The sequence below is a fragment of the Megalobrama amblycephala genome, linkage group LG9 (assembly GCF_018812025.1).
Source record: "Megalobrama amblycephala isolate DHTTF-2021 linkage group LG9, ASM1881202v1, whole genome shotgun sequence".
NCBI lineage: Eukaryota > Metazoa > Chordata > Actinopteri > Cypriniformes > Xenocyprididae > Megalobrama > Megalobrama amblycephala.
In genome coordinates this window covers 43,000,082-43,021,045 of record NC_063052.1, presented here as the reverse complement: position 1 = coordinate 43,021,045, position 20,964 = coordinate 43,000,082, and the positions used below count along the sequence as shown (strand labels likewise).

The 20,964-nt window shown below is 35.9% G+C and overlaps 2 protein-coding genes across 2 annotated transcripts in view; one reads left to right on the top strand and one right to left on the bottom strand.

Moving 5' to 3' along the window:
• The window catches only part of fhod3a (formin homology 2 domain containing 3a), a 64,334-nt gene extending 52,329 nt beyond the window's left edge, over nt 1-12,005 (top strand). The window contains 9 exon segments of the mRNA XM_048203415.1: nt 1,961-2,143; nt 2,950-3,069; nt 3,256-3,417; nt 5,625-5,815; nt 5,899-6,103; nt 9,639-9,662; nt 10,254-10,452; nt 10,544-10,702; nt 10,775-12,005. Of these exon segments, the coding sequence (XP_048059372.1) occupies nt 1,961-2,143; nt 2,950-3,069; nt 3,256-3,417; nt 5,625-5,815; nt 5,899-6,103; nt 9,639-9,662; nt 10,254-10,452; nt 10,544-10,702; nt 10,775-10,854 (1,323 nt within the window). The 3' untranslated portion in view covers nt 10,855-12,005.
• Nucleotides 12,006-14,474: 2,469 nt separating this feature from the next.
• LOC125276016 (glutathione S-transferase A-like) lies at nt 14,475-20,188 on the bottom strand. The gene is made up of 6 exons (XM_048203414.1): nt 19,907-20,188; nt 19,711-19,776; nt 18,301-18,406; nt 17,376-17,494; nt 15,296-15,384; nt 14,475-15,184 (listed from the first exon to the last, which is right to left on the bottom strand). Exons 1-6 carry the CDS (start codon nt 20,072-20,074, stop codon nt 15,052-15,054), a joined length of 681 nt encoding a protein of 226 aa, XP_048059371.1. The 5' UTR covers nt 20,075-20,188; the 3' UTR covers nt 14,475-15,051.
• Nucleotides 20,189-20,964: the final 776 nt, after the last annotated feature.

Sequence of the window (20,964 nt, the reverse complement as noted above, 5' to 3'; positions counted from 1 at the left end):
GAGTGAAACAGAATATTTAGAATATTTAGAATGTTACATTTCTGAGTGAAACAAGATATTTAGAATGTTAGAATGTTACATTTCTGAGTGAAACAGGATATTTAGAATGTTACACTTCTGAGTGAAACAGGATATTTAGAATGTTACATTTCTGAGTGAAAGAATGTTACATTTCTGAGAAACAGAATATTTAGAATGTTACATTTCTGAGTGAAACAGAATATTTAGAATATTTAGAATGTTACATTTCTGAGTGAAACAGGACATTTAGAATGTTACATTTCTGAGTGAAACACAATATTTAGAATATTTAGAATGTTACATTTCTGAGTGAAACAGAATATTTAGAATATTTAGAATGTTACATTTCTTAGTGAAACAGGACATTTAGAATGTTACATTTCTGAGTAAAACAGAATATTTAGAATGTTACATTTCTGAGTAAAACAGAATATTTAGAATGTTACATTTCTGAGTGAAACAATATTTAGAATATTTAGAATGTTATATTTCTGAGTGAAACAGGACATTTAGAATGTAACATTTCTGAGTAAAACAGAATATTTAGAATATTTAGAATGTTACATTTCTGAGTGAAACAGGACATTTAGAATGTTACATTTCTGAGTGAAACAATACTTAGAATATTTAGAATGTTACATTTCTGAGTGAAACAGAATATTTAGAATATTTAGAATGTTACATTTCTGAGTAAAACAGGACATTTAGAATGTTACATTTCTGAGTGAAACATAATATTTAGAATATTTAGAATGTTACATTTCTGAGTGAAACAGAATATTTAGAATGTTACATTTCTGAGTGAAACAGGACATTTAGAATGTTACATTTCTGAGTAAAACAGAATATTTAGAATGTTATTTAGTAAAACAGAATATTTAGAATGTTACATTTCTGAGTGAAACAGAATATTTAGAATGTTACATTTCTGAGTGAAACAGGACATTTAGAATGTAACATTTCTGAGTAAAACAGAATATTTAGAATATTTAGAATGTTACATTTCTGAGTGAAACAGGACATTTAGAATGTTAGAATGTTACATTTCTGAGTGAAACAGGACATTTAGAATATTTAGAATGTTACATTTCTGAGTGAAACAGGATATTTAGAATGTTAGAATGTTACATTTCTGAGTGAAACAATATGTAAATGTAACATTTCTGGGTAAAACAGAATATTTAGAATATTTATAATGTTACATTTCTGAGTGAAACTAAATATTTAAAAGTTAGAATGTTACATTTCTGAGTGAAACAGGACATTTAGAATGTTACATTTCTGAGTGAAACAGGACATTTAGAATATTTAGAATGTTACATTTCTGAGTGAAACAGGATATTTAGAATATTTAGAATGTTACATTTCTGAGTGAAACAGAATATTTAGAATGTTACATTTCTGAGTGAAACAGGACATTTAGAATGTTAGAATGTAACATTTCTGAGTAAAACAGAATATTTAGAATATTTAGAATGTTACATTTCTGAGTGAAACAATATGTAAATGCTACATTTATGAGTGAAACAGGATATTTAGAATGTTAGAATGTTACATTTCTGAGTGAAACAGAATATTTAGAATGTAACATTTCTGAGTAAAACAGAATATTTAGAATATTTAGAATGTTACATTTCTGAGTGAAACAGGATATTTAGAATGTTACAATTTAACATTTCTGAGTGAAACAGGATATTTAGGATGTTAGAATGTTACATTTCTGAGTGAAACAATATGTAAATGTAACATTTCTGGGTAAAACAGAATATTTAGAATATTTATAATGTTACATTTCTGAGTGAAACTAAATATTTAAAAGTTAGAATGTTACACTTCTGAGTGAAACAATATTGTGTGGGAAACATTTAACTCATTCTCATCTGATTTTGAAACACAAAAATATGTTTGTAAAATCTCTCTCTCTCTCTCTCTGCTGTAGAAAATCCTGACGATGATTCCCACAGAAGAAGAGACGCAGAAGATCCAGGAAGCTCAGCTGGCGAATCCTGACATTCCGCTGGGCAGCGCGGAGCAGTTCCTCCTGACGCTGTCCTCCATCAGCGAGCTCTCGGCGCGCCTGCAGCTCTGGGCCTTCAAACTCGACTATGAAGCCACGGAGAAGGTGAGCGATCGCTCGTGTGTCAACGTCAGAACATCACAGGAAACTGATTGCAATAAAAGTGATGTAATAAAAGTGGCACCAGTATATATCAGGTTTAAAAGTTTGGGGTCGATAAGATTCTTCTGCTCACCAAGGCTGCATTTATTTGATCAAAAATACAGAAAAATAGTGAAATATTATTACAATCTAAAACAGCTGTTTCTATGTGAATATATAGTAAAGTGTAATTTATTCCTGTGTTCAAAGCTGAATTTTCAGCATCATTACTCCAGTCTTCAGTGTCACATGATCCTTCAGAAATCATGATAGTAAAATAACACTGGTTGAAAGTTTTCAGAGCGCGACCCCAGTCGAAATAATCAAACAAACAGATCAATGTTTCAGGGAAATCAACTTACGCATCATCTTCACATCCGCTCTTTTACCTACAAAGGTAGAAAACGTTTTCAGGTGTTAGTGATGACTGCCAAACACCTTTAACAAATAACATTCCCCGTCTCTCTCTCTCTGTCTTTTTCCATTAAAGTTTACAGCATTCCTCAGGTTTTCTGTGTTTTATCTCTCCTCTGACGCAGGAGATGTTTTCAGTTGTGCTAATGAAGGGGAACATCCTGTGCTTCAAACAAAAGAATCCAATAACGAGAAGCACATTTGTTTTGCAGACACAGAGAACTGGTTCAGTCACCTGTGTCTCGATCTCCTCCTGTCGTTCAGAGCTTCGTCTTCGATGTGACATCATCCTCTGTCAGAGGAGCAGGCATTTAATAGGTCAATTAAATAATGATGTGATGATTCCGCTTTGACAGGAAGTGGCTGAGCCACTACAGGACCTGAAGGAGGGCATGGATCAGCTGGAGAAAAACAAAACTCTGCGGTTTATCCTGTCCACTCTGCTGGCGATTGGAAACTTCCTGAATGGCACAAACGTAATTTTATCACAACACACAGACTGAAATATTTCAATCAGTTGGGTTTAAATTCACTAAAAATATATCATTATATTACTAATGTTACTGGAAGAAGGTTTGCTCATAACATAATGGCAGATCGTTCCCTGTTATCTGGGTGTTTTGATATACAGACGTGATGATGATGAACGCATGTTTGCGCAGGCTAAAGGCTTCGATCTGAGCTATCTGGAGAAGGTTCCTGAAGTGAAGGACACGGTCCATAAACAGTCTCTCCTGCATCACGTCTGCAGTCTCGTGGTGGAGAACTTCCCCGAGAGCACGGACCTGTACTCGGAGATCGGAGCCGTCACACGCTCCGCCAAGGTACGAGGACAGCGGGATTTCAGATCTAACATGCTCCGCCTCATTCAGACGTGTTTTACTGACAGTTTAACATACATTTATTATCCTGTGATGAACGTCCTGCTGTCTGATGCATGAACAGGTTTAGAGGTTGTTGACGTCAGATCAGATCAGGCCATGCAGGATTATTATCCTTAACTAAAACTAAAACCAATAATATATAAATATAAATATTTATATATATATATATATATATATATATATATATATATATATATATACAGTGACTTGAAATAAAATAAACATTAAAAGAAAAATAATATTTACAAAATTTTGTTGTGTAAGTGTTTGTCAGGGTTGTTACTCTTAACTAAAACTAAAACCATAATAAAAACCCATCATTTGAAATAAAATACACCCTAATTAAAATATTAAATAAAATATTTTTAAAAAATGATTTAACATTTCTCATTTTCATTTAGTTTGTTGATGTACTAAAATAACTAAAACTGAAATAAAATTAATACGAATTAAGTAATAAAAAGTAATAAAATTGACAAAAAACACACAAAAAAAACAAAATTACAAAAAAAATTCTTAACCAAAAATAAAAATGTCACAGAAAAAATATATATAAACAATTTCAAAATATTAATAAAAATGAATTAATAATAATAATCAATGATAGTAAAATAACACTGGGTTAAATTGAAGTACTAAAAAAACTAAAACTGAAATAAAATAAATAATAAAAACTATATAGACATATATTTATTTTAAAAAATTAATAAAATGACAAAAACACATAACAAAATTACTAAAACATTAACTAAAATTAAAATATATAAAATATTTAAAAATATTGATAAAAATTGCATTACATTTCTGAGTGAAACAGGATATTTAGAATGTTACATTTCTGAGAGAAACAGGATATTTAGAATATTTAGAATGTTACATTTCTGAGAGAAACAGGATATTTAGAATATTTAGAATGTTACATTTCTGAGAGAAACAGGACATTTAGAATGTTACATTTCTGAGTGAAACAGGATATTTAGAATATTTAGAATGTTACATTTCTGAGTGAAACAGGATATTTAGAATATTTAGAATGTTACATTTCTGAGTGAAACAGAATATTTAGAATATTTAGAATGTTACATTTCTGAGAGAAACAGAATATTTAGAATATTTAGAATGTTACATTTCTGAGTGAAACAGGATATTTAGAATATTTAGAATGTTACATTTCTGAGTGAAACAGAATATTTAGAATATTTAGAATGTTACATTTCTGAGTGAAACAGGATATTTAGAATATTTAGAATGTTACATTTCTGAGTGAAACAGAAAAAATATATATAAACAATTTCAAAATATTAAAAATTAATTAATAATAATAATCAATGATAGTAAAATAACACTGGGTTAAATTGAAGTACTAAAAAAACTAAAACTGAAATAAAATAAATAATAAAAACTATATAGACATATTTATTTTAAAAAATTAATAAAATGACAAAAACACATAACAAAATTACTTAAAACATAAACTAAAATTAAAATATATAAAATATTTAAAAATATTTAAATAGAACCTCAACCGAACCTCATCCGAACCTCACCCGAACCTCATTCGAACCTCAACCGAACCTCATCCGAACCTCATTCAAACCTCAACCGAACCTCAACCGAACCTCAACCGAACCTCATCCGAACCTCAATCGAACCTCATTCGAACCTCAACCGAACCTCAACCGAACCTCATTCGAACCTCACCCGAACCTCAACCGAACCTCAACCGAACCTCAACCGAACCTCATTCGAACCTCACCCGAACCTCAACCGAACCTCAATCGAACCTCAACCGAACCTCATTCGAACCTCAACCGAACCTCAACCGAACCTCATCCGAACCTCATTCGAACCTCACCCGAACCTCAACCGAACCTCAATCGAACCTCAACCGAACCTCAACCGAACCTCCGAACCTCATTCGAACCTCACCCGAACCTCAACCGAACCTCATTCGAACCTCAACCGAACCTCAATCGGTTTCCTCAATCGTTCCTCATTCATTCGAACCTCACCCGAACCGCTCCAGAGTTCGTTTTCACCTCGTTCAGGCCATCTCGAATCGATCGTTCTGGTCCGGATCCGAGTTCATTTATGCCTAAACGAACCGAACTAAGAGAGAAATGTGTGTTTGATGTGTTTGTCTGCAGGTGGATTTTGAGCAGCTGCAGGAGAGCCTGACTCAGATGGAGTGGCGCTGCAAAGCATCATGGGACCACCTGAAAGTCATCGCAAAGCACGAGATGAAGCCGGTGCTGAAGCAGAAGATGTCGGACTTCCTGAAGGACTGCGCCGAGAGGATCATCATCCTCAAAATAGTCCACCGCAGAATCATGAACAGGTGAACTGTGAGAGGTCGTAGGTCACCAGAGTAAATAACGATCTGAACCACAGTGATTCTGAACGCTGTTGTTTCCGCACCAGGTTTCATTCGTTCCTGCTGTTCCTGGGTCATCCGGCCTACAGCGTTCGGGAAATCAGCGTGACTCGCTTCAGCAAGATCATCAGCGAGTTCGCGCTGGAGTACCGGACCACACGCGACCGCGTCCTGCAGCAGAAACAGAAGCGGGCCGACCACAGAGAGAGGAACAAGACGCGCGGCAAGATGATCACGGACATCAACACACAGGTGAGCGTCAGACCACGGGTTTACCTGCAGACAATGTCATTTATTAACACGTTCACATGATGGCAGTTAATGGTCACATGACATGCAGGGAAATATTTCATCAAGTGTTTTATGTTAATTAATTCGTTTATTTATTTTAGTTGTATTAATTTTAGCAAGTAGTTGTTTTAGTTATTTTTATTTTACATTTCTGTACTTTTAATAAATTTTATTGGGTTGTTTATAATTTAAAATGATTTATTTTTATATATATATATATATATATATATATATATATATATATATATGATTTTCATTATTTTTATTAATTGTTCTAATTAATTTCAGTAATTTTTTTATTTTGGTTGTTTTTAATTTTAGTAGGATTTATTTTTTATTAATATGATTTTAAATTCTTTTGTAATTGTTCTATTTTTATTGTTTTTAATTTTCTTTTTAATTTATATTCTTATGATTTTAATTAATTTTTAGTAATTGTTCTATTTTGATATTTTCTTAATTTAAAAGGTTTTCTTTTTATTTACATTCAGATTAATTTAATAGTTTTAGTAAGTGTTTTTTATTTTATTTTAAAATGATTTATTTTTATTAATATGATTTCAATTATATTTTAGTAATTGTTCTATTTTGATTGTTTTTAATTTAAAATAATTTATTTTTAATTTACATCCTTATGATTTTGATTATTTTTTAGTAATTGTTCTATTTTGATATTTTCTTAATTTAAAAGGTTTTCTTTTTATTTACATTTAGATTAATTTAATAGTTTTAGTAAGTGTTTTTTATTTTATTTTAAAAGGATTTATTTTTATTAATATGATTTTAATTATTTTTATTAATTGTTCTAATTAATTTCAGTAATTTTTTATTTTGGTTGTTTATTTGAAAATGATTTTTTTTTTATGTGATTTTAATTACTTTTCGTAATTGTGCTATTTTGATTGTGTTTAATTTAAAATAATTTATTTTTAATTTACATTCGTATGATTTTAATTCATTTTAGTAAGAGTTTTATTTTTTTTTTTTACTTTTTTTTTTTTTTTTTAATACATTTTAACAAGTTCTCTATTTTGATTGTTTTTTATTGTAATTTTAAGTTTTTATGATGTAATTGTTTATTAGCATTTCATCAGCTCATGAACTCTCTTCAAAACCCCACCCTCTGTCACTTCAGATCAGAAGTGTTTTAAGTGTCGATAGCAGGAGCGGTGATCCTGATCCGTCTGTGAAAGAGGAATATAATGTGTGTGTACCAGTTCACACTTCTCCTGTCAGTTACTGTAAAGTTCCCTGCAGGCCTGAGGAAGCCGTACAGTGATTATTCACTGCGGTTATTCTGGGCCTCTTCAGCTCATCATTCACTCGCCGCTCCATTCACACTTTGACGTTTCAGTGTTTTCTAGCGGTGGAGACGCTGATGGTTTAACCGCAGGCTTGTGGGCTCAGATCCCAGATGAGATACGGCTTAACCCGGCTTCACTTGAGCGAGTTCACAGCTGTTTAAACACGGACACATTGCCACTGAAATAACAATCACGCGTGTCACATGGAGGAACAGCGCTGTGTTCGGTGTCTCTGAGCCGCTCCTTTCAGTTTAACCCCTGCGTTTGCTTCACTTCAGCGAGTTACAGGTCCCTGAAATAATTAGGAACAAATGCTGATTGTGATGAGAGGAGAGAGACAGAGCTGCTGTGCTGCAGAACGAGCTCTGAATCATGTGACAGCTCACGGACAGGACTTCTGAGATGAGGGCGGGGCTAGAGTTCTGATTATTCAGTGATGTGGGTGGGGCTAGGGTTCTGATTATTCAGTGATGTAGGCGGGGATGCGGTTCTGATTATTCAGTGATGTGGGTGGGGCTAGAGTTCTGATTATTCCGTGATGTGGGCGGGGCTAAAGTTCTGATTATTCTGTGATGTGGGTGGGGCTAGAGTTCTGATTATTCTGTGATGTGGGCGGGGCTAAAGTTCTGATGATACCGTGGTGTGGGCGGGGATAGAGTTCTCATTATTCAGTGATGTAGGCGGGGATGCGGTTCTGATTATTCAGTGATGTGGGTGGGGCTAGAGTTCTGATTATTCTGCGATGTGGGCGGGGCTAAAGTTCTGATTATTCTGTGATGTGGGTGGGGCTAGAGTTCTGATTATTCCGCGATGTGGGCGGGGCTAAAGTTCTGATGATACCGTGGTGTGGGTGGGGCTAGAGTTCTGATTATTCTGTGATAGAGTTCTGATGATACCGTGGTGTGGGCGGGGTTAGAGTTCTGATTATTCAGTGATGTGGGTGGGGCTAGGGTTCTGATTATTCTGTGATGTGGGTGGGGCTAGAGTTCTGATTATTCCGCGATGTGGGCGGGGCTAAAGTTCTGATGATACCGTGGTGTGGGCGGGGTTAGAGTTCTGATTATTCAGTGATGTAGGCGGGGATGCGGTTCTGATTATTCAGTGATGTGGGTGGGGCTAGAGTTCTGATTATTCCGTGATGTGGACGGGGCTAAAGTTCTGATTATTCTGTGATGTGGGTGGGGCTAGAGTTCTGATTATTCTGTGATGTGGGCGGGGCTAAAGTTCTGATGATACCGTGGTGTGGGCGGGGATAGAGTTCTCATTATTCAGTGATGTAGGCGGGGCTAAAGTTCTGATGATACCGTGGTGTGGGCGGGGATAGAGTTCTCATTATTCTGTGATGTGGGTGGGGCTAGAGTTCTGATTATTCTGTGATGTGGGCGGGGCTAAAGTTCTGATGATACCGTGGTGTGGGCGGGGATAGAGTTCTGATTATTCTGTGATGTGGGCGGGGCTAAAGTTCTGATGATACCGTGGTGTGGGCGGGGATAGAGTTCTCATTATTCTGTGATGTGGGTGGGGCTAGAGTTCTGATTATTCTGTGATGTGGGCGGGGCTAAAGTTCTGATGATACCGTGGTGTGGGCGGGGATGCGGTTCTGATTATTCAGTGATGTGGGTGGGGCTAGAGTTCTGATTATTCCGCGATGTGGGTGGGGCTAGAGTTCTGATTATTCAGTGATGTGGGTGGGGCTAGAGTTCTGATTATTCCGCGATGTGGGTGGGGCTAGAGTTCTGATTATTCTGTGATGTGGGTGGGGCTAGAGTTCTGACTATTCCGCGATGTGGGCGGGGCTAAAGTTCTGATGATACCGTGGTGTGGGCGGGGCTAGAGTTCTGATTATTCTGTGATGTGGGCGGGGCTAAAGTTCTGATGATACCGTGGTGTGGGCGGGGATGCGGTTCTGATTATTCAGTGATGTGGGTGGGGCTAGAGTTCTGATTATTCTGTGATGTGGGCGGGGCTAAAGTTCTGATGATACCGTGGTGTGGGCGGGGCTAGAGTTCTGATTATTCTGTGATGTGGGTGGAGCTAGCGTTCTGATTATCGGTGTGGGCGGGGCTAGAGTTTTGATTATTTACCGATGTGGGTGGAGCTAGTGGTCTGATTATTCAGCAGTCACCCAGAATCAACACTACTTAAGACTGTAAGGCGTCTGTTCATTCTTCATTTCTCTCTTTCTCACACAGACGGATGATGAAGAGGACAGTGAGGTATGAGGGTGTGTTCGTTCTGCTCTCTGTCTGGCAGATATTAACCATTAATGTCTTAATAACTTGATGCTTGTTAAAGCTCACTGATTGAGTCTCACTGTATAACCCTGTACAGATTTGCTAACCTGGAAATGCTCGGCAGTGTTTTAGTCTTGATTTGGTCTGGCGTGTGTGTGTGTGTGTGTGTGTTATCTTGAGAGTTTCAGGTTTATGACAAAACCTCTTGACAATTTTTATGATTTTATTCATTTTACTGTTTTGTTTTCTTTTATTATGATTTATTTATGATTTTTTTTATCTTTATTTATTTAAATTTTTCATGATTTTATCATTTTTTTCCAAGTGTTTTGATTGTTTTTTATTTTAAAACTGTTTATTTTTAACTTAACATTTTTATGATTTTATTAACTATTTTCATCACCTCATGAACCCCAGTTTGGGAAACCCTGTTAAATATTACAGAAAAGATTCTAATTTTTCCAAAAGATCAGGCAGCTGTAATCATGTCTAAATATGTTCTTCACTCGGGTCAGTGTGTCTGACTGATGTGTGTGTGTGTGTGTGTGTGTGTGTGTGTGTGTGTGTGTTCAGGCGGGTCGTGTGTGTGTGAGCAGCAGCAGCGCTCCTCCCGTAGGGCCGCAGACGGAGCCGCAGGGTTTGAGTCACGCTGAAGAAGCGGCCGAACACGAGCAGATGAAGGCCGTGCTGAAGACCAGCCTGCAGAGCAGCGACAGCGACAGCACCGTGGTGCCGGGCCTGCGGACACGCATACGCACACGAGCCAGCAGAGGTGAGCGGCACACGGAGGATTCACATTAGCATTATCACGCTCAGATAAAACAGACCTGCATCCTCATGTGAGTCTCCCTGTCTCTCTGAAGGTCGAACCCCATTAGCAGCTGCGAACGAAGAGTCCCAGTGTGGGACAGATGACGCTGCCGACGAGATCATGGAGAGGATTGTGCGTTCAGCCACTCAATGTCCCAGAGAAAGAGCGCAACCCCGTGAACGACGACGCTCACGCGCAAACCGAAAATCATGTAGGTTCATCTCTTAACTACTGTAGCAACTGCTATTAACTAAAACTAACTGTGGTTGTTCTTGTGTCTCAGTGAGAAGGACTCTGAAGGGCGGTCTGACCCCAGAAGAAGCCCAGGCGCTGGGATTCGACACATCGGAGATGCCGGTGTAACGGGACGTCCCGACTGAACCACACTGACGCTTTTACCTTCAGCAGAACTCACCTCAGGACAACAGAATACCCAAGATACCAGAGTAAAACCATCTGTCTAATGAAACGGCTGATCATATATTGAGCTACGCTCCCTCTGCTCCGCCTCCTTTATATGCGTTTCATTCTAAGCCACGCCCTCTCATTACATCGCACCTCACCAGCCAATCACAGGCCTGCACTGTGACTTTTTAAAATCCCTTTAAAAAGACGTCAAACAAAAGGTGAGAATATGTTTTTACCCCCGACTGAACACTAACTCAGGGTTTTGACTGTATTCTTCATTTTAACTATTTTTATTTAAATCTCATCTCAAATAGAAAACAGAGGAGTGATGAAATGAAATCACTTTGTTTGCATCAGTCAGTTCAGTAAAATTGTTTTAATCAGGCTGTGGTCTGATACTTTGGTTTATTTATTGTAAAATGTATAAGATAAGAGCATTAAATATGTTTATTTTTCCGGTTTCGGACTGTGAAACAGCTTTAAAACACAGACTCGGACGTTTCCACCATTGGAGTTTATAAAAATATTGTTGAGTTTTATATCTTTTGCCATATTTTGCCATATTCTGGTATGTTTTAAATGACGTGGGTCTTTGATTTTTGAAAAATGACCCGTTTTATGACGGCAAAATGCTGCGAATCCACTGCTGCCGTTTCTTGTTTTGGTCTCCTGGTTTCTGTAGGTGTCTTTCGGTTCAGAGTGTGTTATAGTAGATTTCAATGTGCCTTTGACACAGAAGGAACTAGAATAATAAACTCATTCATGTGGTTTGGCCAAACCTAAGGATTCGTTGCATCGTACGGTAGAGCTGCGCGATTAATAATTAAAAGATGGCGATCTTGATTCAAACACCCATGCGATCTGATTCGTAAATGACAATCATTCTGCTGTGAAACAAGTGAAGTATTTATGAGTGAATCATTGAATCATTCACTCAAGATATTTGTTTAAAAATGCTGATTCATCCAGTAATGAAACAAGTGAAGTATTTATGAGTGAATCATTGAATCATTCACACAAGAGATTTGTTAAAAAACGCTGATTCTTTCAGTAATTAAACAAGTATTTTCATTCACTTGAGATTCTTTCAAAAACGCTGATTCTTCAGTAATGAAACAAGTATTTATGAGTGAGTTATTGAATCATTCACACAAGAGATTTGTTAAAAAACGCTGATTCTTTCAGTAGTGAAACAAGTGAAGTATTTATGAGTGAGTCAGTGAATCATTCACGCAAGAGATTTGTTCAAAAACGCTGATTCATTCAGTAATGAAGCAAGTTAAGTCTTAATGAGTCATTGAATCATTCACTCAAGAGATTCATTCAAAAACACTGATTCTTTCAGTAATGAAACAAGTGAAGTCTATATGAGTGACTCATTGAATCATTCACTCAAGAGATTTATTCAGAAACGCTGATTCATCCAGTAATGAAACAAGTATTTATGAGTGAGTCATTGAATCATTCACTCAAGAGATTCCTTCAAAACTGCTGATTCATCCAGTAATGAAACAAGTATTTATGAGTGAGTCATTGAATCATTCACTCAAGAGATTCCTTCAAAATTGCTGATTCTTTCAGTAATGAAAGAAGTGAAGTCTATATGAGTGAGTCATTGAATCATTTACTCAAGAGATTTATTCAGAAACGCTGATTCATCCAGTAATGAAGCAAGTATTTATGAGTGAGTCATTGAATCATTCACTCGAGATTCCTTCAAAAACGCTGATTCATCCAGTAATGAAACAAGTATTTATGAGTGAGTTATTGAATCATTCACTCAAGAGATTCCTTCAAAACTGCTGATTCATCCAGTAATGAAGCAAGTATTTATGAGTGAGTCATTGAATCATTCACTCGAGATTCCTTCAAAAACGCTGATTCATCCAGTAATGAAACAAGTGAAGGATTGAATCATTCATTCAAACCGATATTTTAAAATATACTTTCTAATTAAGTAAACATTTTTAAATAGACTGCAGCAATTAATATTTTATCAGAACCTCTAGTAATTTATACGTTATTTTATTTAGCTGTTTGTTCAGAATCGTGATCTCTATTTGGAAAAAAAAAATCATGATTCTCACTTTTTCCAGAATCGTGCAGCTCTATGGTATATTCTCACATTCTCCAGGTCCTGCTTCTGATTGTCTGTGTTTGTGAGGAGTTTTTGTTGGTTCAAGCTGTAATGAGAACCATCATGTTGCACCTTAACATCCATTAATATGGGGTTTTTATGAGAAAACAAGACTTATATAAATAACTAAAGATTTTTATGAAATCTACAACAGATGCATTCTATCTCCAAAAAATATTCTAAATGTACAGAGCGGTCAAACTGTTTTTGATGATGAACAAGACTGTATAAATGTTAATGCCCTTTTTGTTATTTTGTAGATTGCTGTCTGATAGTTTTTCCTGTACATGTTAATTTAAGAAAGACAACTGAAGCCACGAACGCCACACAGTGTTAGAGGACGTGCTCAGATGTTGTCAGCAATAAAAACCTAGTTTTTAGTTTACAGTGTTTGAACAGAAACTTAGAACACAAAACACAGACTTGCACGATCCACACCACTCTGTTTTACCTTGTTAAAGCCTGTAATGTTTAGTAGGGAACTCATTTTGCAGAATTGAAAGCCTTGTACTGTAACATTTTTCCACTTTGATCCGCATGCGTTCACAGCTGGCAATAAACCCTTTCTGAAGTAAGACGCTGTCTGTGTTTGTCTGTTTCTGACACCTGAAGAGAGTGAAAAAACTGCAGTGTTATTGAGATCTTGCCCTTCAATACATATGAACATCTTTGTATGAATATATATATTTTTGTTTATTTATTTGTTCACTTTAAGAAATTATTGTAATTGTAACTGTTCTAAACTGTAAAAAAATGCTGCAGTAAAAACCTGTTAATTGGTAAACAGTACCAGTCCCTTACTTCAATGGGGAATCCTGAAATCTTAAAAACTGCTTGACTAATTCGCATTTAATATCATATTTCAAATCAGCATCAAAATCGGACATAAAATGTCCCATAAATTGTATTTCTTATGCTCAAATGGCGTTAAGCTTATTTTGTAGGCAAGAGCAGCCCATGTGCCCATCCTTAGCACGCGTTTTTATTGCAACCGTTTTTAATGTACCGTTTTTGGAAGTAAAAAAGAACAAATTGTCTTATAATTTACAGTGAAAGCCGGAAACTGACATTACCACAATTCTGTGATGTTTTTAATTGTAATAATTGTTTATTTTTAGTTTTTGTTAACATTTATGTACATTTCGGTTTAGTATTTGTTTCATGATGATTTCTCCATACTTAAAAGTTGGAACCAGCAAGAATTTTTTTTTTTAATTTTAACGCAAACGTTTGGCATTTGTCGTTTTAATTCAAAGTTGCACACGTGCATGAACCAATGCTTGCTTTTTTAAAACACTGAAGATGTGAAACGTAACCTGTAATTTAATTTCAAGTGAATCCGCTAAAATGTAAACAATTAAAATACTTTTTCAAACTACTAATTTAAAACCGAACCATATTTTTATTTCTTGTAATGATGGTTAATATTTTCCTCATCTTGATTGAACAGGACAAAACTTTATTAATCCCAAACAACAAGTTAATCTTCCATTACAGACAATAACAATGAGCTTCGTTTTTAGAAATTGTTCAAAATAAAGTGCACAGATTAAAGGGTTAGTTCACTTTCAAATAAAATTTTCCTGACTCTTTACTTTGAAGCTGCACTGAATTTTGACCTTTAACCGTTTGGAGGCCAGTGAAATCCACTATAAGGAGAATAATCCTGGAATGTTTTCAACAAAAACCTTCATTTCTTTTCGATTGAAGAAAGAAAGACATGAACATCTTGGATGACATGGGGGTGAGTAAATTATCAGGAACATTTTATTTGAAAGTGGACTAATCCTTTAAACGGTCTGCTGTATCAAAGATATGCGACAGAAAAATGCTAAAAACGTCAGAAAGTGCCACAATGTAAACAAGAGTTGTGATTTAATAGCTGTAGGTGTAAATTGATTAGTAAGAGAGAATGATTCTTCTGAAACATTAGGAAACACAGCATAGGCAATAACTGAATACATCAGAGCTGATTATTGATGTGATCCAGCGGTGTTGGGGACGTCTCGTGTTCCTCACAGGTTCTTCAGCGCGTCTGGACCCTCAAGATTGTCCAGCCAGTGCGGAGGCCAGCTGGCTTTAATACTGGGACGATCCTTCACCATTTCGTAATACTCCATCAGTCGAGGACATCTGTCTTTAGGACAGCTGCCAATCAGAAACAGATCAAACATTAAACCAGCCTCTGATCCGAACCTTAACCTGACATTATAATCAAACATGCCGTCATGGAGAAGGATTGATTATTAATCCACTCACTGAAGTCGTGGGAAATATGCGATGGTGGGGAAACAAACCACGTCCGCCATGGTGAAGTTCTTGCCGGCGAGGTACGACCCTTTACCCATCTGACGAACAAATGACATTCAGTAATATTGATTTGACTGCACTGACACTATCAGATGAGAATAAAACTACAACTGAATTGATCTGATTTACAGCTGAATTTGTCTCATATTTGATGAAGTTTGCATCACTGATTCTGTTATTGTCCAGTTTATTAATGAAACAATCTGTATTGTATATAAAGTGCTATAAAGCTGACATGACTTAAAACTAGGGCTCTGAACCGATTCAAGGAACGAAAACCGGAAATGAACGAAATTTTGATCGGAACGTAACCAGAAACGGAAACGAAATCAAATTCAATCGTTCTGAACAGAAATGCTAATTTGAAATGGCCATTAACCGGTTAATAACGTTATTTTATCGTTCCGTTTAATATTTTGATTTGGCAGTCAACCAATCACGAATTCAAATAGTACAGCCTATATGACGCTGACACATCCAACGAGTGAAATGGCGCGCACGCTCTACAGTGAGATGCCCGCGCTGACGCGCTCAGCCCAGCTGTCACTCATCATAGGTTAGGTAAGTCACAATGGCAATGCCCTGGCATTAGTTTTTCCGATGATATGCAACTGTCAAGTATAGGCCTACATTAAAGTGAAAATGAATGTCAAGTAATATGCAGCTTGTTGTGCGTTTCAAAACTAGAGAAAATTGCAGGATAGTACAATTTTCAATGTCACATCAAGCATCTGCAGCGCTTCAGTGAACGGAGAAAACTATAGGCCTTCCTACATAACACATATAAAATAAAAGGGGATATTTAGGCCTATAGGCTACGCGAAATATTTCACTTAAATATTTGGTCTACAGATTAACAAAACGAAAGTGGTTCATTGTTGCGCACTCCAAAGATCTAGAAAAGGAAACAGACATTCTGCTTGTTTTCGTTATTTGAGTGTCTTTTGTAAATGTATGAATTATGTCTTGCTTTTACCTGCATGACCATAAATTACGGAGACAGTTTACTGAAGGGAAAAAAAAACACGGCGCACACTCACGGGCGCGCACACAACTTCTTGCATTGCTTACTTGATATCGCAGCCTATTCAATTCAATTCTGTAATACAATCTGTCCAACCACCGCCTCACTGTTTTTAATTGAAGGATTGTCGATAATGAGGAAGTAGGCTACAAAGCTTAATAAATAGCCTAATAATTGGATTCGTCTCGAAAATGAAAACAGTATGATTCGTGCAAAATGAGAAAGGTAGGCTACAGATTCACTTTAAATTAATTCGTTTTACATCTTATTTTGGTGTTTCTCGCCTTGAAAATAAAGCTATGGCGTTAAAAAAGAAAAGGATTTTTTTTTTATTCGTTTTGGCTTGAGTTTTATAGTTCATAATTTAGAGGTTTTGTTTTGGATTTATAGGCAAGGTAAAATAATATAGGGCATTATAAATATTTACAAACATTATAAACAAAGCTATGTAGACTAGTCTATTTGTAAACATTTTACTTTATTTATCGATAACTTTATTATCATTATTTCGGAATGTAATAATAAAATGCGACGTATAGGTCTATGCGACTTATCTTTTTTTCCTCTCAGGAATAGCATCGGTAATTTTAACCATGTCCATGCAGCAAACATTAACATATCTTGATGAAATACTTTCATTTATAAACCATTGTTTTTCCTTTCGTTTAGGTTTACATTTGGACAGAATCTTGTTATAAAAGATAATTGGCCTATTGGCTAAGACGCCAAATACACTATGTTTTTTAATAAATAAAATGCTATAGGCTATGTATTATTATTATTATTATTATTATTATTAAGGCTATGCAAAAATAAAAAATAAAATAAAATAAAAATAGCGTTATTAACCGTTATTTTTTCTAATCAAACCGGTTTCGGAACGTTTATAATACAGAAGGACAGCTGGAACAGAAACGTTAAAATACCGATTCTGCTCGGAGTGGAACGATTGAAATTTTTTTTTTTTTTTTTTCTTCCGTTTTTAAGCCCTGCTTAAAACACAACCTTCTCCAAGTATCCGTCCCACAGTTTCAGCTCGGTTACTAAATTCTCTTTATTCCTCTTCAGGGCCGATTCGTGTCGCTCTCCTTCAGGAACGTACCACTCATAGAAGGCCACGTCACCTGCACACACAAGAATTCAACACAAAATAACTGGTTTATTTGGCTGATCACTGTCCCCTATAATTTTCCTCAATAGAAGTTCGATAAATGTTCGCCACACGAACCATTTATCCGCTCGCCTCAAACGGCAGTGCAGCACGAGCTTATCAGATCTGTCTCGACCACTAAACAAAGCTGTGAGAAGTGCTTGAATTCAGTGAAGAACACAAATGTCTTGGTGATTTAAACTAGTTTAAAGCCAGCGCTGATATTCTCAACTGCACTGACAAACAAGAGAAACATTGTGCCATGAACGATCCAGTTGGAAATCTTTTCAATCAACAAATCACCATCATTTACCAAGGATTTACACAGGATCTCAACTGGATCTCGGGTGTGGCGGGTAGGGACGATATGTACAACTATAGGATCTCAAACAACACTTGTTACTTATTCTATGTAATTATAATTATTTTTATGCTTTGTGGTATATGCTTATGTTCAGTAAAACACTCAGATCAGGAGGTTTGGAGAAGTTTTTGGACTTTTAATAAAAATGCTACCATGGTTTTAAATGCCAAAACTTTTGATTGATTTGAGATATCAACACAAAATGTGGCACAGAGGCAGTTAACATGACTGAACAAGCCCAAACTTGATTTTATGACTTGTTATATATACTGACTAATCATGACAAGCAAAAATAACTAAATAAATTGCATCACTTTTTCTCTGGTTTTCTGAGCAGTGTTGTAACATCCTCCAAACATGATCAAAATCTATTTAGGAGAAATCAGCTTTAAATGTTCATGATTTAAATCTCTTACGCATTTTCTGATGCAGGTTGTTGGTCTCAAACATCCGCTGGTAGACGAGCGCCTGTTCAGCTGGATCATCTGGGATCAGACGGGTTCCTTGAGACTTGAACGCACTCTAGAAACCACAAATACGTTCAACTTTGTGTTTGAATCTGTTCATTTATTACAAAAAATCTTTTATTATTACTATTACTGTCCCTTGAAAAGCATGGATTTAATTTCCATTCAAAGTCATTTTGATATTTTTCTTGGAGTTTTAAGTAAAAAATATCCATGTGTAATTATTCTAAGATGATAATGAAGAAAAGCACATTGAGAGACAGTGAAGCACAAAAACCTTCCCATCGAGCAATATAAACTCTTAATATATTTCTGTCGTGACAACTCTCTGAGTGTTTGGCATGGTAATGTTGATATGTTTGATCATAAACATGGAGAGTCTACATTGGAAAGGATAAAATTAATTATCTACTCTGAATTGGAATAAAATCATTTAATTTGATGCCATTAGCTTGTCTTAAACCCTTGAAAACTAGTACAAAGTGATTATTTGTAACTCACCTATCCTAGTTTGATAGACAATATTAATATTGTTGTTTATTTGGACTGTAATCCATTGGGTTGCTGTGAGATGTTCGTATAAAACCAGGAGAAACAAATTAATCGCTCACTTTTTTACATCATATTTTGTTTTTGTTATAGAGCCCCTAAACTGACATAGTGATGGAAAAATATGCTGCGAGTTTAAAATATATTTTATTGTTTTTGCGTTCTGGTTCCGGCGAGACAATTTGCGTTCACTCACAAAAACTTTGCATTCTTCTGCGACCGAACACATGCTAAAGTTTCTCGGGGGGAACATATAGCCTACTACTAATATTTTTTTTATGAATTTGTGAACGAATCAAGTATGAAGTATTTTCACCACTCAAAAAAAAAAAATGCTTTTGTAAATCATAATTATGAGATGAATAGTCAAAACTTTTACTTTTTCTCACAATAAAGACATAAGTCAGTTATGACGTCATAACGATTATTATCGAGTCATAATTTCGACTTTTTGTCAATTTTGGTTTTTAAATCTGTTATGACTTGTACTTTTTATCTCAGATATGATTTAGTATGTCATATTTATGACGACTCCTTAAACTCATAAAACTCATAATTTGATTTTTGGCTTTTTATGTATGGCTAGTATGTCTTAATTTCTACTTTTATATCACAACTTTGACTTTTTTATTATTAAGATTTACCGAACTGTGTTTCTTATGTGGCGGGAATGGGCTGACAAGGTTTTTGCTGAGCATCTTATTTTCTTATAAATGACGCTTTCGGGTTGTGTTAGTTAAAATTTGGCACAGATTTATTTCTACGAACATTAGGTTCTCGCCACGCCTTTCTTTAATGAAACAGTTTTACCTCCAGATACAGACACGCGGCGAAAGACTCGTTCACGATGATGTCTCCGTGCTTGAACGTTGGAATCTGCAAATAAATAAAAGTGCAATATTTAAGCAAAAGTTTGGCAAATGTTTTGTCGCTTCATTAAAGTTGCATATGTATAAAACACTTAATGCAATCATAGGAAATCACACACAACGCGCGCTGAACGCACCTGAGCTCTGGGATTGAGAGCCTTCACTTCGGCACACTGGTGCTCTTTCTTCTCAAACGACAGGAGTTTGTGTTTGTATCCCTGCAGCTTCTTCTCCTCCAGCGCGATCATGACCCTCCAGCACGGCGGAGAGCCCGAGCCCCAGTAAAGCATCATATTCTGCGCCATGACTGTTAATGTCGAGTTTAATCAGGAAATGTGGCTGTTGCTGTGTGTGGACACCAGATTTTTGCTGCGTCAGAATGAATAAACACTTGGCGTTTCGAGTCTGAAAACACGTGGGCGTGGTTTGTTCTCAAACTCAAGGAGCAAGGAGCATGCGCAGTCCATGTGAAGACGCGCGCCTAAACGGAGATCATGTAGGTTCTTAAGGAATAGTTCACACCAAATTGAAAATTACCCAATAATTTACTCACCCTCAAGCCATCGTATAGGTGTATATGACTTTCAGCCGAACACAATTGGAGTTATATTAAAGTAATATCCTGGCTTGCTTTGTAATGGCATTAAATAGTGTCCGACTTTTTGAAACTCCAAAAGTGTATCCATTCCATCATAAAAGTAATCCATACGACTACAGTGGGTTGATTCTGAAGTGAAACGATGGGTTTTTGTAAAAAAAAAAAAAAAAATCCATATTTAAAACTTTACAAACTATTACTGGCTTCCGGTGTTATGACAAATCGGGTCCTTCCTCGAAATTGTATCTCTACCCAGCAAGCAATTTTATGTCTAATAGACGTCTAATAGCCGTCAAAACATAGCCCGGCCGTCTAGGCTAAAACAAGGCTGAATTTGGGCCGTCAGTGAAAATCTAATAGACGTCTAACCATAACCGAAGAATAGACTATAGTCATCAATTACACTACTAATGAATGACTACATATATACATGTAATAGACAACAAAACAATGGCTAAAGGATTCTTTTCACTTAAATATAACAGGTTCTCATAAATGACAATCCATCCAAACAAATTAAATATAAAAGGTTTTATATATGCAGATAATACAAAATGATAAAAATAATGAAAATTAAATTTTACAAATACAATATTA